The 20,696-nt window shown below is 38.1% G+C and overlaps 1 protein-coding gene across 6 annotated transcripts in view; it reads right to left on the bottom strand.

Moving 5' to 3' along the window:
- The window catches only part of LOC136441320 (stomatin-like), a 43,976-nt gene that overhangs the window by 22,846 nt on the left and 434 nt on the right, over window positions 1-20,696 (bottom strand). For all 6 annotated transcript variants that reach the window (XM_066437548.1, XM_066437551.1, XM_066437550.1 and 3 more), the window contains exon 2: window positions 10,795-11,054. In XM_066437548.1, the coding sequence (XP_066293645.1) occupies window positions 10,795-11,032 (238 nt within the window). In that variant the 5' untranslated portion in view covers window positions 11,033-11,054. The remainder of the gene's footprint in view (window positions 1-10,794; window positions 11,055-20,696) is intronic.

Below are 20,696 nucleotides of genomic sequence, written 5' to 3'. Positions count from 1 at the left end.
TAACAGGATTTGGGGATTATCATCAACACATGTGACTACTGGGACAAATGTCAAATTGAGTGGAAGCTTCAAATTTCCGTTGTCGATTTTGCCAAACCATGTTTAAGGAAAACAAATGATTCTTTTCTATATTTGGGACATCAAATATATAATACCAATATAGCCCATCGCATGCATATCGTACGAATAATTTGACTTAAATAACGTGGACTGCAAAATGGCACGATTGACCTAGTTGGCAGAACAAAGAAAAATAGACTATACAAATCGTGATGCTGAGAAATATCTGAGACCTACTTCCGATAACACCACACTCGCTTGATCTTTTAGATGACATTTATACTGAGGTATAGATTTTGGCACGGTTCCCAAAATTTAGAACGAGGTATTCCAACCCTATAGACAGATGGGCATAGAAATTTGCAATAATAAAACACAGAAATTGCTTTGATCCATAGCAAGGGACTGGCAACTGACCGGAACACTTTGTTGGGCAAGTATAACTTGTAACATGTAATATGTAACTTCCATATTAAAAAAAATGAATTTGCTTATTTTTTAATTTGCTGTAGTTTTATAAAGGGTTTAGTAAGCCAGTCCATGAATTAGCAAACCCAGGGCTTTTAATGTGATTTTGCAGTATTATTGAAGAGTTCAGAACCTTTATTTGCTTAACCATGTAGTATGAATATATGCATATGATAAATGTCACTTTCTTTCAATCTTTGGGATTTTTTTTTGCATGCAACTGTGTCCAGATCTGTATAACTTATATCATACTATCATAGTCATTTAACATTAAATCATTCTGCTTACAAATAGACTGAGAACAATCTATCATCAGTTCCAATTACATTCACAGCTTTTCCTATTAGTATTAGTCAGATGGTGCCAGCCAACATTGATCTCTTTCAACCTGCACTTCTTCCCTTAGCTGCCAGAGGGCAGTATTGCACTGCAATCATGCCAGCAGTACCACGAAGATGAGGTGTGAATCATCAATTATGGATGATGAACAGATACAACACTGCGAAACGCTGTCGGCTTTGCTGGTAGGATTCTGTCACCCCCGAGATTGATTGCGCCCAGGAAAGTACATTGATACCGGTTAATACGATATATCACGGGAGGATTTATGGTACAGCGGCGTGAATGTCATACAAAGCATGTCGCGATCAACTCAACGTCGATGGCATTAACAGATAGAGATTTTGCTTCAGGATCAAAGCCCCTAATTTGAGTACAGACATTCAATTTTCGAATAAACATATTTCTATACAGTTCTCCAAATCTGCTCCAATGTCAGTTAAGAAATGAGCACAGCAGTAAAGAAAATTGTCAAATCAGGCGGGCAAGTCGGCCAAATCCCCCCTCAAAGATACGTGCGGGGTTGCAAGTACCCCATGAAGGTGACCTGATGAGAAGGAAGCGAGTTGGGAGAATATCGAACATGTACTCACCGCCAACCACCTGTTCTACAATCATATTCCACAGATCAAGATCTCAATTCTTCTAACTCTGGTACATGAAGAATTTTTTGTGCCATTTTTTTCTTGAAAGAAAGGTTGTCCTTGCTTAGTATTGTGTATCGTGTATGGTTATATATTCCGAACAACCTTCTCCCGCCTATCAACCGATCAATGTTAACAAGATCACAGAATCTATCAGAAGCAATCTCCAATGTATTTTTATGATTCTCGGAAGTGCTCCATTTGTCACTGTCCTAGGCCTGTCCCCGTGCCTGCCAAGCTAGTGTGACGCCAAGGAACGGCAAAACTCACGTATTATTGAGGAATTATTATTTTACAGATTAAATCTTCTTGTATGAAAGACAGATACTGTAACTGCATTCAAGTTTGCATGGTTTTTATTTCGCGCTAAGGCAAAAACGTGTTCACGGTGGTTTTAAGTTTGCGGCAGCGTTATAGTCACATACGAGTACTGCTACAGTAGTGGACAAAAAAGTTCACGGTGAAACGGTCACCGCAAAAACCGCGAACATAAAACCACTGCGAACATTTCTGCATTATTTTACAGTAGTTGGAAGGATGTATGTATTTCAACAGGTCACTACAACACGTCCTGTCTCCTCTCGGACAATTCTTCTACCTCTTGGTAGGGTTCCACCATGCCAGATACACATTTCTGATGGCTTATTTTTAACTCACTGAACAGACACTTTCCTAGGCTGCCAGCTTTCTATCTCTTGAGATCTTCTCTGTTAAACATGCGTGTTAGTCTATATTTTAATGCTGCAAACTATATAGCATCACATGTTACAGTCATCTACCATTATTTTTGCCTTTTTATCCTTCATCATTAATGTGACATAGATTCTGATCTTGGAAAAATGTAATTATACTATATAGAAGTCAAATTTAATTCTAATGATTAACAGAATGAAAGCCTTTTATCTCAATTTGATAATTACATGTATGTGTATGTATCATGACATAATAATATCATAATATCATTGATATCAGATAGGTTCCAATCAATAAGACAATGATATATCAAAACCAGCATCTTGAAAGAAAATTCTACAGATACCAGCAATGTGTCACGAGTAATAAGACTTGAACAGTATCTCTTAGGATATCATACAGTTCAGGACCTCCGTAGCAAGAAGATGGGATCAAAAGACATTGAGAAGCCCGGGGTCAATGTTTATCTTATTTCTTCCTTTCTTTATTAACATTGTAAGTCATTACTTGGGGTAGCCTAGGCAGCTTTCTCTGATAGCGCGCGGCTGATCCACAAAAATACAGACGAACGAAAACTTACCTACAACGTGTAACTTAACCTACTAGTAGTACATAACCTACAAATAGAAATACAATATTCATAACAATATACATTAGATACAAAGGTTAACAGGTCTTCATCTACCTTCATCAGATAACATCGTAAAGATTTTTAAAACAGCACCAAAATGAGACCTCAGACACACCCACTCGGATCCTAACACCGCTTTGGAAAGGTCGTGACTTTCAAAGTTTCGTGAGTGGCCTAAAGCTGTCAACCGGCAGAAATCAAATTGCTTTTGATGTATGATATCAAAGGCCGGCTATGACGTCTTGACTTCACTCCTCTAGGTCTGGAGGTGGCAAAATCATCAAGTTTTGATCTCAGAGGTCGAAGAGTTCAGAGGTGAATACGCAAAGATGTATAGCAAAGGTTTGCTGACAATCTATCTACATGCACCCAAAAAATTGCATGTACATCCAATTTGTTACAATAGCTGGAGCACACCTTTTCCCAAAAAATAAATTTCAGACTCTGAAACTTCCAGCAATTCTAGCCTGCGAGCCATCCTATGGTACATGTAGTTACTTTACCAGGTAAAAACGTATCGACCTTTCGAAGTGCACTGACCATGGTAGAGAGTCACTTATCAACTTTTTTCACTTCAAGATCATTATTTGCTGAAAAACAATCAAAAACTAAAAAGTCGTTTGAAAAGATCTCATCTTTATCAGGTCGGGACTTCATATAGTCATCCAAACGTATTGTAGACGTGATATGACTAGTTATTTGATATTAAGTCCATGCACATGATTTACGAGAATTACTTCAACTAAGTGTTCTGGGGCACGCTATACTTAAAAGGATTACCTGAGACAAGACATATGACAAGATGGTATGCAAAAAGATATACCTAATTCTTATCTAATTCCGAAGCCGTCTAATTTTAATCCTTCCGTTGTATGCCCTGGAACTTTGCCTTATAAGTTATATGGGTTTATAAGCCTATAATTCCTTATCAATCATAGTGAAAAAGCTTAGGCAAAGTCTATATAATTATATCAATCCTGACCAGGCAACACAAAATATTGCTATCACTTCAATGTAATAACGATCTATATATTAAACCATGAATCAAATTTCTTCAGATGTATTGTATTCTATGAATTCTTTCTTTGACTTGCAATGGCTGCATGTTCTTCAAATCTGAATCCATTCAAGGAATCTACTTTTAAGAAATGATTTCGCTTTGTCAAGGAATGTACTGGATATGATTTTTTTAATGTGATACTAACATAACAAATAGGCTGAGAAATTAAAGATTGCTTAATGTTATTACTAGTAAGAATATTAGAAGAGATACTGAAAACCCTATAACTTATTGTAACAAGATATCATTTACATATATACAGGTACATGTAAGTCTTCATTGTTGAGTAGGTACAATGTAGAATTTTAAGACAATCTTGATAAAATTCTATTGCACTTACTAAGTAATAAAGACTAACAAAAATGTAGTTTTAATATTTCTTCTATTCTGTAGTTTGTAGTTGACCATACGAGTCACTGCATTCTCTATTACATCACTTAAGTTTCTCTACACTAATGGTTACATGTTGTTAGTTAAAATCCTCCCACACCGTTATTGATGTATAGGGCGGTGCCCATCTCTGTTTCATAGCCCTGGGCCACACTGTGGTGCAATCACTGCAGCAGGGGGCTTGTCCACTGGCAGTGAAGTGTGTTTAACTTCCATACTGTTTCAGAAGTATGTACCATTTTTATAAAGTCTTTGGTATGACTCAATGCGCCTCTTGTCCTGCCTGGGGCTTGAACCCCAGTCCTTCTGGTCCAAGTAATTTGAACCAGACATGGTGAGAGACGGAAGCGCAGACCACTACACCACAGGGACACTCCACACACTAATGGTTATCTCGTCTATTATGCAGCACTAATGCTTCATTATGCATTTGCAATCAAGCCGCCTTTATTGCTGGCTGTCTACGTGCATGATTAATGTGTCCTGCCCCCCTCCCACTTTTTGCCATTTCCTGCCAACGGAACTGCAGCAATCCATAGATTATGATGGCTGAACACCAGGATTGTCACAGGGGACTGGGGTTACTGATAGCGATCAGCAATGCACTCAAACACACAACTGACAGCAGCTTTATCTAGAGAGAGGAAATCCTGCAGAACTAGAGACTTCTACATCAATTTTGATAACTCTGAGTACTCTAAATGCATTTAAGTTCGCATGGTTTTTATTTCGCAGTAGGGAGAAAATGGACTGTTCGCGATGGTTTTAAGTTGAACTTTGCATTTGAAATGATAGTAGCGCTACAGTCATGGGTGCGGGCAATAAGTTTTGCAGTGATTTTAAGTTCGCACTGAAATTTCACCGCGAAAACCACAAACATAAAACCACCGCCATATGTTGTAACATGATCTACAAGATAAAATGCTGTGGAGTCAAAGCAATGATAGTCAAAGATATCTAAGTTGGTATGATAATTTCACATTACATTAAATGATAATTGAGTTGATCAAGTATGACATTTGTGACAATGATCAACTTTGCAAAAACATTCAAAAAGACGGTCAAGATAAAGTTATTCTAGCATAAATACATAATAAGTACAGTTTATCATATGTATACATGTATTCTACACACGTACTCAGGCAATTGTGCGTCTTGTAAACAACAAAAAAGATCCCTCTAAAAACAATCGATGTGACCTAAAAACAGCTTGAAGACCTTTTGCTTTACACCAACTGACCTTGGAGCATCAAATTTAAATCTCTTTGTTTACAATTGAGTTCAGAATCTAGCTGGCTAGTGGGTTCATTTGGGGGTGAACCTAAATATTTGTTTTATCATGAGAGAGGAATTGGGCAGCGCTGTTGTTTTAAAAATTAACAGATAGCTGTACTGTGACCTTTGCCTACTGGGTGCCCAAGTGTGGTATATGTACCAAAAACAAATTGTCACCTCCTAAAGTAAAGGGTATGATGTGAGAGTAATCTCCAAACAGATGTAAGGATCCGGCTCCTTAGATCTGCTTGGAGATTAATGTCATGGATCTATCGAGTTATTTGGGGTTAATCCGCAAAGATTTTTCACTTGTACATAGGGGGACTAAAGTTGTTCTTGGAGTTATGTGTTATGCCAGAATTTCTAAATGGCCACTGCTTTTCAATACATTGTTAATAAGTATGTTATATACAACTATTTACAGAAAATACAAAAACAACAATTTGCAAATAAACAGCTCCTTTTTTGCGGATCTTGTGTGAAACAAACTATTTTCATTTTAAAAGAATTGGAGCAAACTTCTGAAATGCTTCCGTACACAGGTGTCAACTCTTCCTTCAAAGTCACATGAAACAGAAAACATGAAAGGTCTTGGAAGCGCTTTCTAATCCCTGACACAAAATGTGTGGCGTGTACTATGTCAACCCTTATAATTATATGTTCTTAATCTTCAAGGTGGAAAGGTGGTCTGCAAGTTTTTAACTAAAATTCAGCCTTTCTTCGAATCCCTGCCAGGCCCCAGTGTTGCATCTGATTTATATTGGGAAAGGCACCTTACACACTCAACTAAAGACATCTTCTCAGAAGTGATGTAAAGCCGGTGTACACCTCAAGCATGTTAAAAATCTAATCGCACATATCAAAAAGGGTTGGGGTCCTTCCTGGCGTTAGTGGATCAAACCTTACATGGAAATCTTGCATAACTTATACTTTTAGTAGTACTGGTATATTATGCTTTAAGGTGGTTCAAAAGTTAGGCCAAAGGAAGAAACAAACTGATGTTGGGGGACAACTCTACAATCGTCCATCCAACATCTGCTTGGAGATTAAAATGTTCCCATTTATTGCTAATTCTTTAATAGACAGCAAAACAACAACAACTTTCAAAAGGTAATTTTCTCAACTGGCATCAAATCAAACCACAGTTCTAATTCTCGCAAAACTTGTTTGACCACAATGGTTTGGCCTCTGACATGCTTTACATTCCACATATGCAAACGACCAGTAACCCACAACATTGTAGCCAATCAGCGAAAAGATAACAAAAGACAGGTGTATACATGTGCCTCTGAACACCTGTGTCAAGTTGCACTATTGGTTTGTAGCATCTACTGTGATATATCATGGGTAAGAATCATTGCTGTACACAAAAATGATAAACAGTTTGGATTTCATGTCAGCACTAAAAAGTTAGTTAGTTGGTTAAATTTTTCCTACACCTTTCGGTGTAAAGGCATGGTGCCTATCTCCATTTCTATAGCCCTTGGGCCACACATACAACTATACATATGGACCACTGGAAGTGGTGTGAATAAACTCCCATATACTCTTTCTTGTAAGTGCTAAGCAAAGAAAGTACATGTAGTTACTGTAGTATCATTTTACAAGTCTTTGGTAAAACCCAGCCAGGGTTTGAACTCCTGACCTTCCAAATGCAAGGCTGAAAAGTGCTTATGACTTTTATGATTTCTTTCAGTTGAAGGCGGGCAGCAACATATCCCCTTCTAACACCTCTCTTGCTCCATACCCACTACAAATTATATAGTGTTGAATTGCGTGATACAAATCTCGAAATTCATCTTTCTCTGAGACTCTGTAATTCTCTATACCACAAGACCTCAATTCCATCAATTCAAGTCAAAATGCACGACCCCTACAAAGCCATTTTTATTACAGATTATAAGGATGCAAACATTGTCTGCACTAGCTGTAGATAAAAAGCTATTCTTTTGGAAGCGTTCCAACTTCCAAGGCAACCACATTCCATTGTTAGAGTGAAGCACAATGCTCTAGAGTGCAAGTAATTTGTTGCAATGAATCCAAGGGGATTAATTTCAAATGACGAGGCCAAGGGCTTCCATCTAAACCTGATTATACTGACTGCGCATTTCTAGCGAATCACATTTCAGGGCTCGAAATAGTGGGTGCATGTGCACCTGTGTGCACCCAGAATTGGATCTGTGCACCTAATTTTTGATAGTGTGCACCTAGATATTTTTGTACTCTTTAGGGTAACAGTTCTCTTGTACACTAGCATACAGAATATTCTTGAAATGTATGTTTCAGAAAAAGCAATATAACCTTTTGTTGTACTTTTTTTTGACGTATTGCTTGGTTGAAATTCGAAATCTGGCAGTAGCGTCAAACTAATGTTTTGCTGACATTCAACTTTATTTCATGTGGTGCACCCAATTTTTTTTTTCTGTGCACCTAATTTTTTTTGGCTGGGTGCACCAGCTAGTACACCTATTTCCAAAAAAGAATTTTGAGCCCTGCTCTTTTCAGAAGTTTTGAGGTCGGAAGAGACCAACACGTTACTTACAAGAATCTTTGCAGCTGTGTACAGTTATGGGATGATTAGGAGGATTATACATGTCATTTATTTTTAAATCTAACAATTTACAAATCTCAAAGGATTGATTGTCTTATCTCGCAGAGGAATTTCTGCACACGCCCAGAAAAAAGATGGCTTCTACTAATAATAGCATCCATTTTGATATATGTAGCAAGCAAAGTATCACAGACAATAAATAAAAACGGTTTTTAAGAATCACAGCTGCTACATGTATCTGTCCCCTGGCAGTTTATATCATGGATATATTTATACCTAAAACAGGGCAATGTATTGTTTAGTGTGACCTACATATTGAATTCCAGCTGGCCTCCAGAATTTGAATAGATATCCTGTACTTGTCCCAAATGTAGACCTTACCTAAATCTTTGGACATGTCCTATTTACTGTGAGTGAAATTCTTGCTTCTAAAATGCCATAAAGGCATAAGGCAGCAATAAGTTGTATGTTGGACATTTTTGCTATTTTTTTAAGTTCCCAGTTTTCGTTGTGACCTTTCACCATTGACCCGAAATTTAAGTACACACAAATCTAATCTGATGAATTTACGAAATGTGGGGGAGGGGGGCTACAAACACAAAACATCATGTTTACCGGTTGCATGGATGGTTCTGAAAAATCCAGACTTTTGAAAACAAGGTGACTTTGCCAGAATGTAAACAACAGATACAAGTTACACACCGCCCACTTCTAAAATTTCTTTACGCATCGTTTCAAACACATTAAAAGTTTATTTTCATTTCCAAACGGAAACAGAAAGTTACCAAACGTAAAATATGCATTTTCTAGAATGCTTTGTCGTCACATTCCAACTTTAAATCGACATGAACTTACCGGGACACAAGCGTGTTAAGTTACACAACACCGCGTGTCTTGGATACTAAAGGTGTTTCCTGTAGATATAGCAAAGTTCTGTCAACACATGTACCTTTGAAAAGATACTAACATGTCTGGATCAGTTTACAGTGTAAAAAGGTTGAAAGCATGTCCCTACTAAAGTACATTATCTTGTGCAAATGGTCCGCCCTCAAAATAAACATTTAATGAAGCGTCATCAACATCCAACTATCAGCATCCGGATTTCAAAGAAGCTCGGTATGAACAGACATTCCAATCCCATTGGGACATAAAATACATAGTTAACTGAACCATTATTAATTTGCACAAGGATAAAATATGTCTTGACTTTCCTTGAATGTTGGTATTGCATGTGTGTGTGTTTCCTGTGTTTTCAGTTTCACAATAGCATACATTACCATACAATGTAGTTTACGTCAAAGCTTTGTGACAATGAGGCTTTTACATCCATGATAACATAAGTAGCATACAGATCATGTCCTAAACAATATCATATGATGTCATGCATAGGGAAGCGTTCCTCTTTTTACACATGCTTGCATTTGTGATAAGTCACATACCTAACATACCTACATGCTTATCACCAGGTTTAATTCAAAGTCTAACCGACCCACAGGGCAAAAGGTCAATCAGCCATCAAATTCACATCAACCTACGTCTAACCATCGCAAGCCGGGAACAACAGACGACAAATCGCATAGCCAGTGAGCTTGTGAATGAACTACAGTCAGGGTGTAAACAACCTGTTGCTCGGTTTCTCTAATATGTACCACAACTTAAACGTAGCTACATGTTTGTCTTCTTCGCCTTTAACAAACTATATCCCGATATAAAACATCTATATGACATCCTTAAAGTGCACGGATCATAAAATCGCAGACAACAGCTCATTAGACTACATTGTAGATTGTTTCAACAGACAACACCAAACCAAAACACCTGTGAAGCCATAGATTGATAGAAAGGTGACAGTGAAATCGAAAACCACTTGTTCAGTTGACAACTACCGTAGTGAATGTTCAACCGATTAAATCCTCCTCCAAAAGTCGAACAGAAACAACACTCAAGGACATGACAATTTCTCCCGAAATTAATTACGCTGCATAATCAATCAACTCCTTAACGAGCCTCCTAAGCAATGATTAGTTATATTCTAATTCCCGCTATATGACACGTTAGTATGATAAAATGTTGACATATTATGCACCAAAAAATTGATTAACGACACTCTATAAGAGGGGTACTAGGTTAGCATATCTTCAAAATGTAGACATATTTGCACAAGGATATGTTGTATAACAAAGTAACGTTATATAACGTTACTACAGGAAAGGATATAATATTTTCTTGCAGTGACATTATGTGTTGTCTAGCCCACCCAAAAAACGTGCACTACCATTTCTAACCTCCTATTTTTCCTGACACAACCCTTAAGACGCAAGATGACGTTGCGTAACGTCGACGTTTAAGGTTCACAGTCATGAAGCTTGAAGCGTCCCAATCTTGGAACCAGGAGCCGCCATGATGATACAAGCATCTGTTATGAACAACTCGTATCATGTAATTTAATATACGTGTTGCACGTTGGTCGCTTTATCGGGGGCACACACACACAACTTACAGCCATATATCGATCGATATCCACCCACTAGACCAGAAAAACAAGCCATGAACAATTCACAACATGTCGGGACGCTTTCACACACAGGCGACGCTCACCACAGCACGTAACGTAAACTACACCGTGTTGTTGTCGTCTCTGAAACCGACATGTTCTTTCACTCTCCACAAAAATCATACTCACAGCCGATGGGCCTGTTGTCGCGGTCTTCCTTCATGACGAAGCCACCTTGTTGTTGTTGTTGCATGTTGTAAGAGGCCATGTCGGGATGGGGCTCTTTGTCGGGAGTAACTCGGTTATAGCTCATGAACTGAGCGGGCTGGCTGGCTGGCTGGTTGTATTTATAGAAGGGGACGGACTTAGGATCCTTGTCGGCAGCTACTGATATGACGGCGAGCTCCGATTGGTCAGGATCGGTCATGTGATCAGGGCAGGACACTCACCTGAAAAAGGGCGGGGCAACAGTTTAAAAACATTTCACGTTTTTTAATAAATGAATCTAATGAGGTAAAAGCAAGTCTATTTACTGAAAGGAAAATAAGTAGTTGGAAGGAATTCGAAGGAATTTTATCAATTGGTTGTACCGAGCGTGCTAGTCAGACGACTTGAAGTGTAAAAGTCTCTACGTCATTTATCTCCAAGGTAACCGGACACCTGTCATGTGCCCGGGGTCACCTGACTGTGAGTAAGGGACGCATTCTCAATAGCTCGTGATCAAATATACTGAGTATTTAGGTCCAACGATTTCGCAATAACACTGAATAACTACAAGAATAGTAGGTATTGCCTGTAGCTACCCAACCCTGACTTTCATTTTGCAATGTTCTGTAGTGTATTGAGCGCTAGAACGATTCGATATAACGCATGGCCGACTGTTTTGAATGGTTTATCTCGTGAATTTTAAGTGTTTAGGTGAAACAATGCTCTTCCTGCTAACTTCAACAGTGGCGATCAAATGTTGTCGGCATTCTGAGTTAATTTGATTAACTAGCGATGCCAAACAAAGGAAAATCCGCCACGCCTACTACTAGTATATTGCGTATACGCAACAGGTAGGTCCAATATACACAACTGTACCAGACAGCGTATGAGTCAGAATCCCGTAGGGCATCGAGTGTTGCTCAACAAGACCAGTGGGAAATTTCCAAGCGTCCTAGCGGACGAATTTCGCAATTCAAGTTCCCGAGTGCCCTTTCTGAGACGCAAAATCAGTAGTGGAAAATTTCTAAGGCAAAAGGCCTGGCGGACGAATTTCGTAACACTAATAAAGGGATATTGCAGTAATTCTACTTCTTGGTATCATATGTGACGTTGAATATTGCAGCGTTGGTTTACGTGCTCACGTACACGTACTATTGCTGTGATTATTTTTCGGCTAGAAATAATGTGATATCAACAGATCAATCAGCGATTTAAAAGTAGTTTAATCTTTCGGTCAATTCTTCAAAGAGATATGCAAATAAGACACACCGAGCTTCGGACACCAATCAACGGTTATACTATGTTGACCTTCAATATTTGGTTGCAATCACCTCCAATATTTGGTTGTAATGACCTCTAATACTTGGTTGTAATGTCGACCTCTCGCTTGGTTGTAATATGTTAATATATTGCTGTACTGACCTGGCCCTCACCATTGACATTCAAGTACAACTAAAGCATATCTTGGAAAGGAAATGTCGTATCCTTTTTCCTGCTGCCAGGCTTTCCGGACAGTGACTTGGAAGGGTCAGGCGGCCAGGACAGGCAACAATTTCATTTCATTTTAATTTCATGAATTATTAAAATAATTATTAATGATAATACTATTGATAATATTATTGATGATTAATAAGTATCAATAGTTATTAATTTAATGAATTATTATGAACAACATTACCTCTAAACATTTGCCAGGGTATTAACAGCTACTGTAAATTGTGAAAATTTCGTAGTGCTTTTCAGTTGGCGTTTTGTTTTCTTTTTTACTTGTTTTTTGTTTGCTTGTTAGTTGGTTGTTGTTGTTTTTATTACCTTCCATATGGTTACAATCATTTTTAGGCTCAAACGTTTAGATACGGTGAACTGTAGATTTCCAGAAAAGAAAATAAAAAACACTGGCCTAAAAACAAAACACTCAGCCAAACCCTATATCTGCTTGGAGATTAAAAATCATCAGTCCAGCTATAGAAAAATCCTAGCTGAAGTGTATGATAGAACTTGTCACCGGTATTAATATTCATAGTGCTTTATACATACTGTAGGTTTTACGGAAACAGCAGAAACCATTAGATTAGTTATGCTGGGACTACTATGTTACCTTGTAAGTCGTACAGTTGCATTCGTAGTCGAGGTTTTGTTTGGAATGTGTGTGTTTGTCCAAGAAACGTTTACAACCATTTGAAGTGTGTGTTAGCCTGGTTGGCATATCTCTGACCTGTATGGACATCTTTTTCACTGGTAGAGTGGATTTCGAGCAAACACTGCATTAAATTGTCTAACTATATCTTCATGTATTGAGAACTACCGTGGACGGGTAGTAAGTTCCCTTTTTTGTTTTTGGTGGGTTAGTTTGTCTTTCTTCCCCATTTTTTTCTGTTTTTAAACTTCTTCAAACTTTTTTGTCTTTGCTTATTTTTCCGACACCAAAGTCGTTCTTCGCAATTGCAACCAAATTATGCATTCGTGATGAGGCCTGTGCAGTATAGTACATACCAGTTTATCACGGATTATTATTTTTTGATAACGGATGATGGTTAATTATAGAACATCAAACGGCCATATCTTGATTTTTATTCAAACGCTGATTGTCGCGCTATATAACGCAAATGTCTGTGTTTCTCTGGCTAGCAATAGCAAGGAACTATTAAAACATCAGTGGCATCCAAAACAAAAACAATTTCCACAGTGCAACTTCCCTGACCTGATCATGAGTCAGATAAGCGACTGTGGAATTCTAAATACTATTGGAAGTGTTCCATATATGCACAACTGTCCTTAATTGATCTGTAGGGCACTACAGGACACAGATCATCTAGAGTAGAGTCTCACCGCAGAACCTCTACGGATCAACTTAACTCCTGCTGCTACGGGAAGCAACAACTTGCACATATTAATTATCATGATATTATCAGCGGATGCATATTTGCAACCCACGACAGCTTTTATATAGAAAAAGAGTACACATCTTTGACCCTCCTAGTTCTCTCCACAGCATATATAAGCAACTTGGAGCTGTCCTTCCAACATACTGGCTGATTTCTAACATTGATTCGCGGTTTCGCGATCGTTAACGTAACGTAACGTTTCAACCGTATCGTTTACCGCCACCGCTGGACTAGAACTAAGCCAATATATATTAATGCGCCTCAGTCTTAAATTTCCTAGCTGTAGATATCTAAAATTCTTAGGCAAATTAAAAGCTAGAATTATTATATTTGACAAGTAAGCACTAATTATGATAATGACGTCAAGGCTCAATATGATAAAATTCAAGATATTGAATTTGAGCTAGGTGCACACAAAGGTGACAAAAACATCACGGAATTTAAAAAAATGCAAAACAGTTGAGCGATAATGGCTAGTTCTCCTTCCCGCTGCTAGGGGGCGCTGCAGTGGGAAAATGCGGTCCCAAATGTGACTAAATATGTATCCCCCCTCATCGCGGTTCATACATGTAGCTAAAGTACATTTTCTGGACAAGCCATTATCATTATAGAGAAAGGCAACAGAAAGAGTAAAAAAAAAACGTTGAAAGGTAATTGTTAGTGGCTGTGTATTAGAAACCTCACTACCCAACGGTTTACTGGCTGGTGAAATTATTCACCGAAGCTTCACAGTTGTGAACTCAAGTCACCCAGTGCAACCAAAGTCAAGTTTTATACGAACGCCTGTGCGTGACTTGAATACGGCTTCAGCGCAAAAGTGCTTAACAATAACGCGTGCGTTGTTGATTTGAAACAAGGCAGTGTTCTTTGATTAATATTTTATGTGCAATAGAATTCTCACGAGAAAGACTTGTTCTTACCTGCGATTTCCTCACTTAAGAAGAAACTATTGAAGAAAGACAGCAGTTAGTACTTATGAGGTTTGGTAAGGGAAGAACCTATCTATTTATCTATCTATCTGTCTATCTATCTATCTATCTATCTATCTATCTATCTATCTATACATCTATCTATCTATACATCAATCCATCTATCTATATACATCCGTCTATCTATGTAAGTATGTATGTATGTATGTATGTATGTATGTATGTATATATATATAAACATGCATGTATCTATTTGTCTATCTGTCTAAAAAAGCTATGCATCTAAAAAAAATTATCCATCCATCTATCTTTTTATCTATCTATCTATCTATCTATCTATCTATCTATCTATCTATCTTTCTATCTATCCATCTATTCATCCATCCATCCATCTATCTATCTATCTATCTATCTATCTATCTATCTATCTATCTATCTATCTATCTATCTATCTATCTATCTATCTATTTAATATCTATCCAGCTATCTATGTAATTGTGTGTATGTATGACATTGTATGTATATATGCATGCATATATCTATTTGTCTTTGTGTCTATCTATCTAAAATATCTAACGTTATCTATCCGTCTATCTATCTGTCTATCTATCTATCTATCTATCTATCTTTCTATCCGTCTATCTATGTAACTATGTATGTATGTATGTAAGTATGTATACATGCATGTATTTATCCAACTATCTATCTATCTAGATCTATCTTGTCCCTTTATAGTGCTGTACAGACTTACTGCGTTTCTCTTTTGGGTGCTTCAGGCTTGTAACTAAATCACTGTAAAATTTGGAGCTAACGAATCATGGCCCAAACTTCAACATGTTATATTTATTTTTGCGTTTCGGCGCATGCGCGCCGGAACGCATTGTCCTGGCTTTTACCTTCAAGCAAGGAGGCAAGGAAGGAACCAGGGAAGCTTGGTTCAACACTGTGTCGCACACAATAAGACCTTATATGGCAATACGTTCTCAAATCCTTGTATAGCCGTTGCCTTATATGGCAAGAGAGCACGAAAATGCAGGCAGGCTAGATTTGCATGTGACACAGGACGGCGACCGCATGTAACTGCTACAACTGTTCGGAAATATCATTGCATTGTGGTTTCGGACTTTGATATCCTGAAAAATGACCATATTACATCTATTCCACAAGATTGCAGAAGAAAAAAAATGATTTCGTCAAGAAAACGACCAAAAATCGGCATAAATGATACCATATAGTGAGGTTATAGCATTACGTCCAGAGTGACTAGTTACGTACCGCAGCTTGGCCGATCTGGCAACGCGAAGCACTTCGGACCCAGAAGATCCGGGTTCGTCTCCGTGCATGGATTTTTTTTTTCTTTTTAGATATTGAATATCAAAAATATATATTGATATTATATTAATCTATCAATATCATATTTATGAATATCATTTTTTTCATTAATAAATAAAGAAATATTTTATATTTGTTATTTTTAAATATTCATTTAATATATACAAGGCCTTTGTCTTATGAACAGGACTTCATAGATTCCAAACCCGGCATTCGAATTTTTCTGTTCATTGTAATGGAAAATACCGTGCAGCGGCTCCTATGCGCGGTAAGATGATTCTTGCAAAACACTCGCCACTAAACTTCTATCCCCGATGTAAACAGAGGCTCTTGATGTTGTTTGCAAAACAGCGATTCTTTGTTACAGTAGCAAATGCTCCATTGTTCAGTATCGACTTCATTCAGACAACACGGACGTGGAAAGTGGCGCCCCTCGGCACAAAACTATGGGAATTTTCATGAATTTTAGCAAAATTACCCAGGAAAATAAGGAAGAAATGTTGTAAATGCGGAAACCAGAATAATACGGATGAGGTAGCTGTTGATTTGTTTGACATTTGGTAGTCATTTTAGATAGAACCTTAGCTGTTATGAACTTCTATTTCACTTAATTACCATAGTGCTGATGATTCAATGGTGCTTTTTCAAATTTTATGTTTTATTGCGTGCCATGTACATAATTACATTGATAGCTTTTATAATGAGCCTATTATACATTTTACAAATAAGTACAAGTTGTAGGCCAAGACCAGCTTTTTCAAAAGCACTTAAGTTAAGTGACGTAACTTCAAAATTGCTTTCCCCAATCTGCCTTTCTCTATTAAAACAGTACTCATTTCCCAAAATGACAATTTTTCTTATAGACTGAACAGCCCTTGAGTGACTTCCTCTGGCAGATTTTACTTCAAGTAAAGGGAAAAGACAATTCACACTTATAAACGTAGCCGAAACGCCAGCTTTTTTTTAAAAGCTCTTGTTTCATTATCTGAGGTCTGCGCCATCTCGCCATTGAATACACCCCTGGGCTCGATAATTGCACGCATTCATCCGCTTGAAGAGGTTGCATTCATGTTTTTCCTCGCCGCAAATGTGAGCGCTATTTTTACTGAGAAAAACAAGACAGCACAATAAGACTCAAAATACCCTCGTCGAGGCTAGCCCATGTCTATGCCCTTATTTGGATGCAATTTCAGAGCAGTACCAAGAAAAAAGCGGCTCTCAGTAGAGAAGGCCTTTCAACCACTAAAGGTTATATTCAAACATGCAATTACTACTATAGGGCCAGCGATGTCGCGTAATTTAAGGGCCACGTTTCAAACATGCGTTGTCTAGCATAGAGCCGAACCAAGGCCGCTTAATTGCGTGCATTTTCGCATTGGAAAAACATATCACAAATGTCTATTACTCCTAATTTTAACTTACTCGTACATAAACAGAGGACAGCTAACGTTACTGTAAATGCATTTAAGTTTGCGTGGTTTTCTGTTCTCGGTTTTCGCGGCGACCGTTTTACCGCGAACTTAAAACCACCGCGAACATTTTTTTTCCAATACTAGCTGTAGCAGTATGTGACTATAGCGCTGCCGCAAACTTAAAACCACCGCAAACACTCCATTTTTACCTTGGCGCAAAATAAAAGTTAAAATGGATTTCCAGTATTCTTGAAATGGAAATGTTCGCGCTATCGATATGGGAATTGTATTTTTTTTACCCACCGGAAGTAGATTCACCTTCGACTGGGGTATTGTTTGGGGTTTTGCATCCACTGTGTCCGCACCTATAACTCACAGTCCTTCGGGTGAATTTGTATTTATTTATCTATTTATTGAGATTTACCACATTTGTGGAAGGATTGACATAACAGGTGACTATCACCTTTTCAAGATGTCATCCCAGACCAGACTGTAAGGTTTGGACCATCGCACACAGGGGCATGCCCCTACTCTTTTTCGATAGGTGTGGTGGGTTATTTAACGTGCGCGGGGTGTGGTTCTCCTCAAACACGGGACCTCCTATCCGAGGGACGTCCCTAACCGAAGCTTAAGCTAGGTATACGTACTCATTTACACCTGAGTGAAGTGAGGAATTTGTGTTAAGTGCCTATCCCAATGTATGGATTTTGGTACGTCGGTAGTTACTGAGGTCCCACAGAAACATTTTGGGCCCCCTATCAGTATTTTCAGATACTGCAGAATTACAGGCCGACACCCCCTTCCTAAAAGTAGTGTGGTACAGTCCATAGACAGCTAGAATGTGCGGTCAATGAACTCAATTTGGTACACCCGTCGCGGATCATTGTTACAGCATCGTCATAGCTCATGATAGACTATGGCCTAAATCCCCCCAAAAACTCTTAACGTTTTACAGAGGTGCATGAGATTTTCAATTTCTTGTTACACTCCCGTCCGTACCAATACATAATACATACATGTCAATGACCTATTGCCATTAGAAAAGCCAGACATATGTCTGGAGACTCCAGTTAGATAAAAGTTGATGAGAATGACCTCGGCAAAGATTGTGACAAAATATGGACTGTTCAAGGATCTGTGTCAACCTGGTTAAAGCGTTTCTACGTGAGTTCTATAAGATGCAAAGTGGTTTTGGTTCACCGGATGTCTTGAAACTGTATCAACTGTTTTGTCCATAAAATCAAATCATGGCAATATGAGTTCCTTTTATAATCGATTATTGTCGATAAACAAAATATTCCTGACGTCACTGGTTTTGTCCTCATCTTTCTACGACGTCATTACGCACGCGCTTTAGTGTGTAGAGTTCCCGGGTTTTGAATGGTGTAGAAATAGGATTGTTTTGTCTGGTGTTACCACAAAACATTATCCAGCTAGCTCTATCCTTTAACCTTTCAACTCGCCTTTACGCAAAAGAAGCCAGAATTCTCAAAAAAGGACCGGGAAGCTTGGTGAAATTTTGTGGACGCTCTGTCCGCGCGAAAATGACGTCATGGCGCGGGGCGCTCTCTGATTGGCTAAAGCGTGGTTTCCAGAAAAGACTACATTCTTGACTGTCAATTGTTTGTTCTTCGTGTATGAGTGAAAGAATCACAAAGAGACGGGTCACTTGTAACTCATGACGTGATCCTAGTTAGAACATGATACAGCAGTCACATGGGACCGATGTCACCTGTTACTCCCGCACGGATGAAAAGATTATCCCAGTTTTAATCCTGAGATTTGAAATCTTATCAAGACTAGTAAAGCACTAACAGGTGCTAGACACTAGGAGTCAATGACTGCTCTGTGGATTGCAGTTGGTTTAACCAGTTAAAGTATAATTAGTACATTTGTCTTGTTAATGATGATAATGATATATAATGCAATAGTTTGTTGCAAATTCCTGTCCGAAAGCTGATTGCAAACAGCAAAATGATTATGATTTATTCAACTAAACAATGTGGAACATATGGCTACTTTGATTACTAATGTTCTAAATCTTACACTTGTTGGGTTTAACTTCATTTTCGAAGTGGAAGACTGCTTTTTCTGCATGAATGCATGTGTTCTAGATCTGTTCTGTGAATATTAGGAGGAGTGTAGTCTTTTTTCAAGTCGTCTGTAAGCGTAAAGAAAATGCGATGCATTTGGGTTGTTTTTTTCAGTAGCTCAATTCGATCTCTCATAGAATGAACAGGTAAAACTGCTAAACATTCTCAACAAAAATGATATACAAGAAGTCATTGGAACTTTAGTAAGAAATTTCTAGATCTTTTAAAATTAAGAACTTAACTCGAGATCAGTAAAGGTAACAGCAAGAACAATTTTAAGAAAAAGAAACAAGTCTTAAATATTGCAGCAGTTGTTGGTACGGGATTTCTCCCAAAGAGGTCAGTCCTTCAAGTAAAATGTATTGGATAGGTTCGAAGAGAACATTTTCCTATTTACTTTAATTTGTTGTATCCACCCTTTCCACATGATGTATGCTGTCCTAAATAGGAATGACCGATCTAGGTTCCTGATCTTAATCTTATTCTCAGTATCCGGCTAGGGCAGCCCGAGTGGAAAAATGGACGGTTACAGCTACTACTACGTCATCAGTTATCATATCTTGAGATCTTTAGAGTATTCCTAAGTAGAAAAACACGTTTTTAAGATGCGTTATGCGATTATTCGCACTGTATAAATGTGCAGATGTGAGTGTGATCTTAAAGTGGTTATTAGAGTCAAGCCCCTGCCATGCGAAACATATAAACTTCCATATTATTGATAAACTTATGTGGAACTTTGAATAAATGTATGTCGCTGATGTATTTTTATTGCCCAATGCACGTTTGAAGCGAACGGGCGCTGCATTATCCTTTAATCTATTTCCCGGTTGCGGTTTCTACACCGGAAAAATTATACTTCCTTGCCCCTGTTCTTGTGAATAATTGATGTAAGTCGCTGCAGTGACGGCAAGAATTACCTAAAAGCTTTTCTTAAGAATTTTTTAAACGCTAGATTGACTTCGGCTCAGTAGATTAGAGCTTCATTGTTGATGTTACCAAGCTTGTGATCCATAACAACAATTTAGCTCAGTCGTAGCTTACTTTTTCTCAACTCGTGTTTCTTACCGGTTTCGTAGGCTCAGTTTATGGAATTTTGGTGCCAATTTTTGGTTTGCAAATAGACAAAATGTCTACATATTTGCAGCAAACATGCTTCTACAACCAGTGCCCTGCTGAAAAACAACACACAAGAGTGGGCGTGCTATGACGATGATACAAGCCTGGAGTACGTGT

The sequence above is a fragment of the Branchiostoma lanceolatum genome, chromosome 9 (assembly GCF_035083965.1).
Source record: "Branchiostoma lanceolatum isolate klBraLanc5 chromosome 9, klBraLanc5.hap2, whole genome shotgun sequence".
NCBI classification, from domain to species: domain Eukaryota; kingdom Metazoa; phylum Chordata; class Leptocardii; order Amphioxiformes; family Branchiostomatidae; genus Branchiostoma; species Branchiostoma lanceolatum.
Note: the sequence above shows the minus strand (reverse complement) of the source record. Positions and strands in the feature narration are given on the sequence as shown.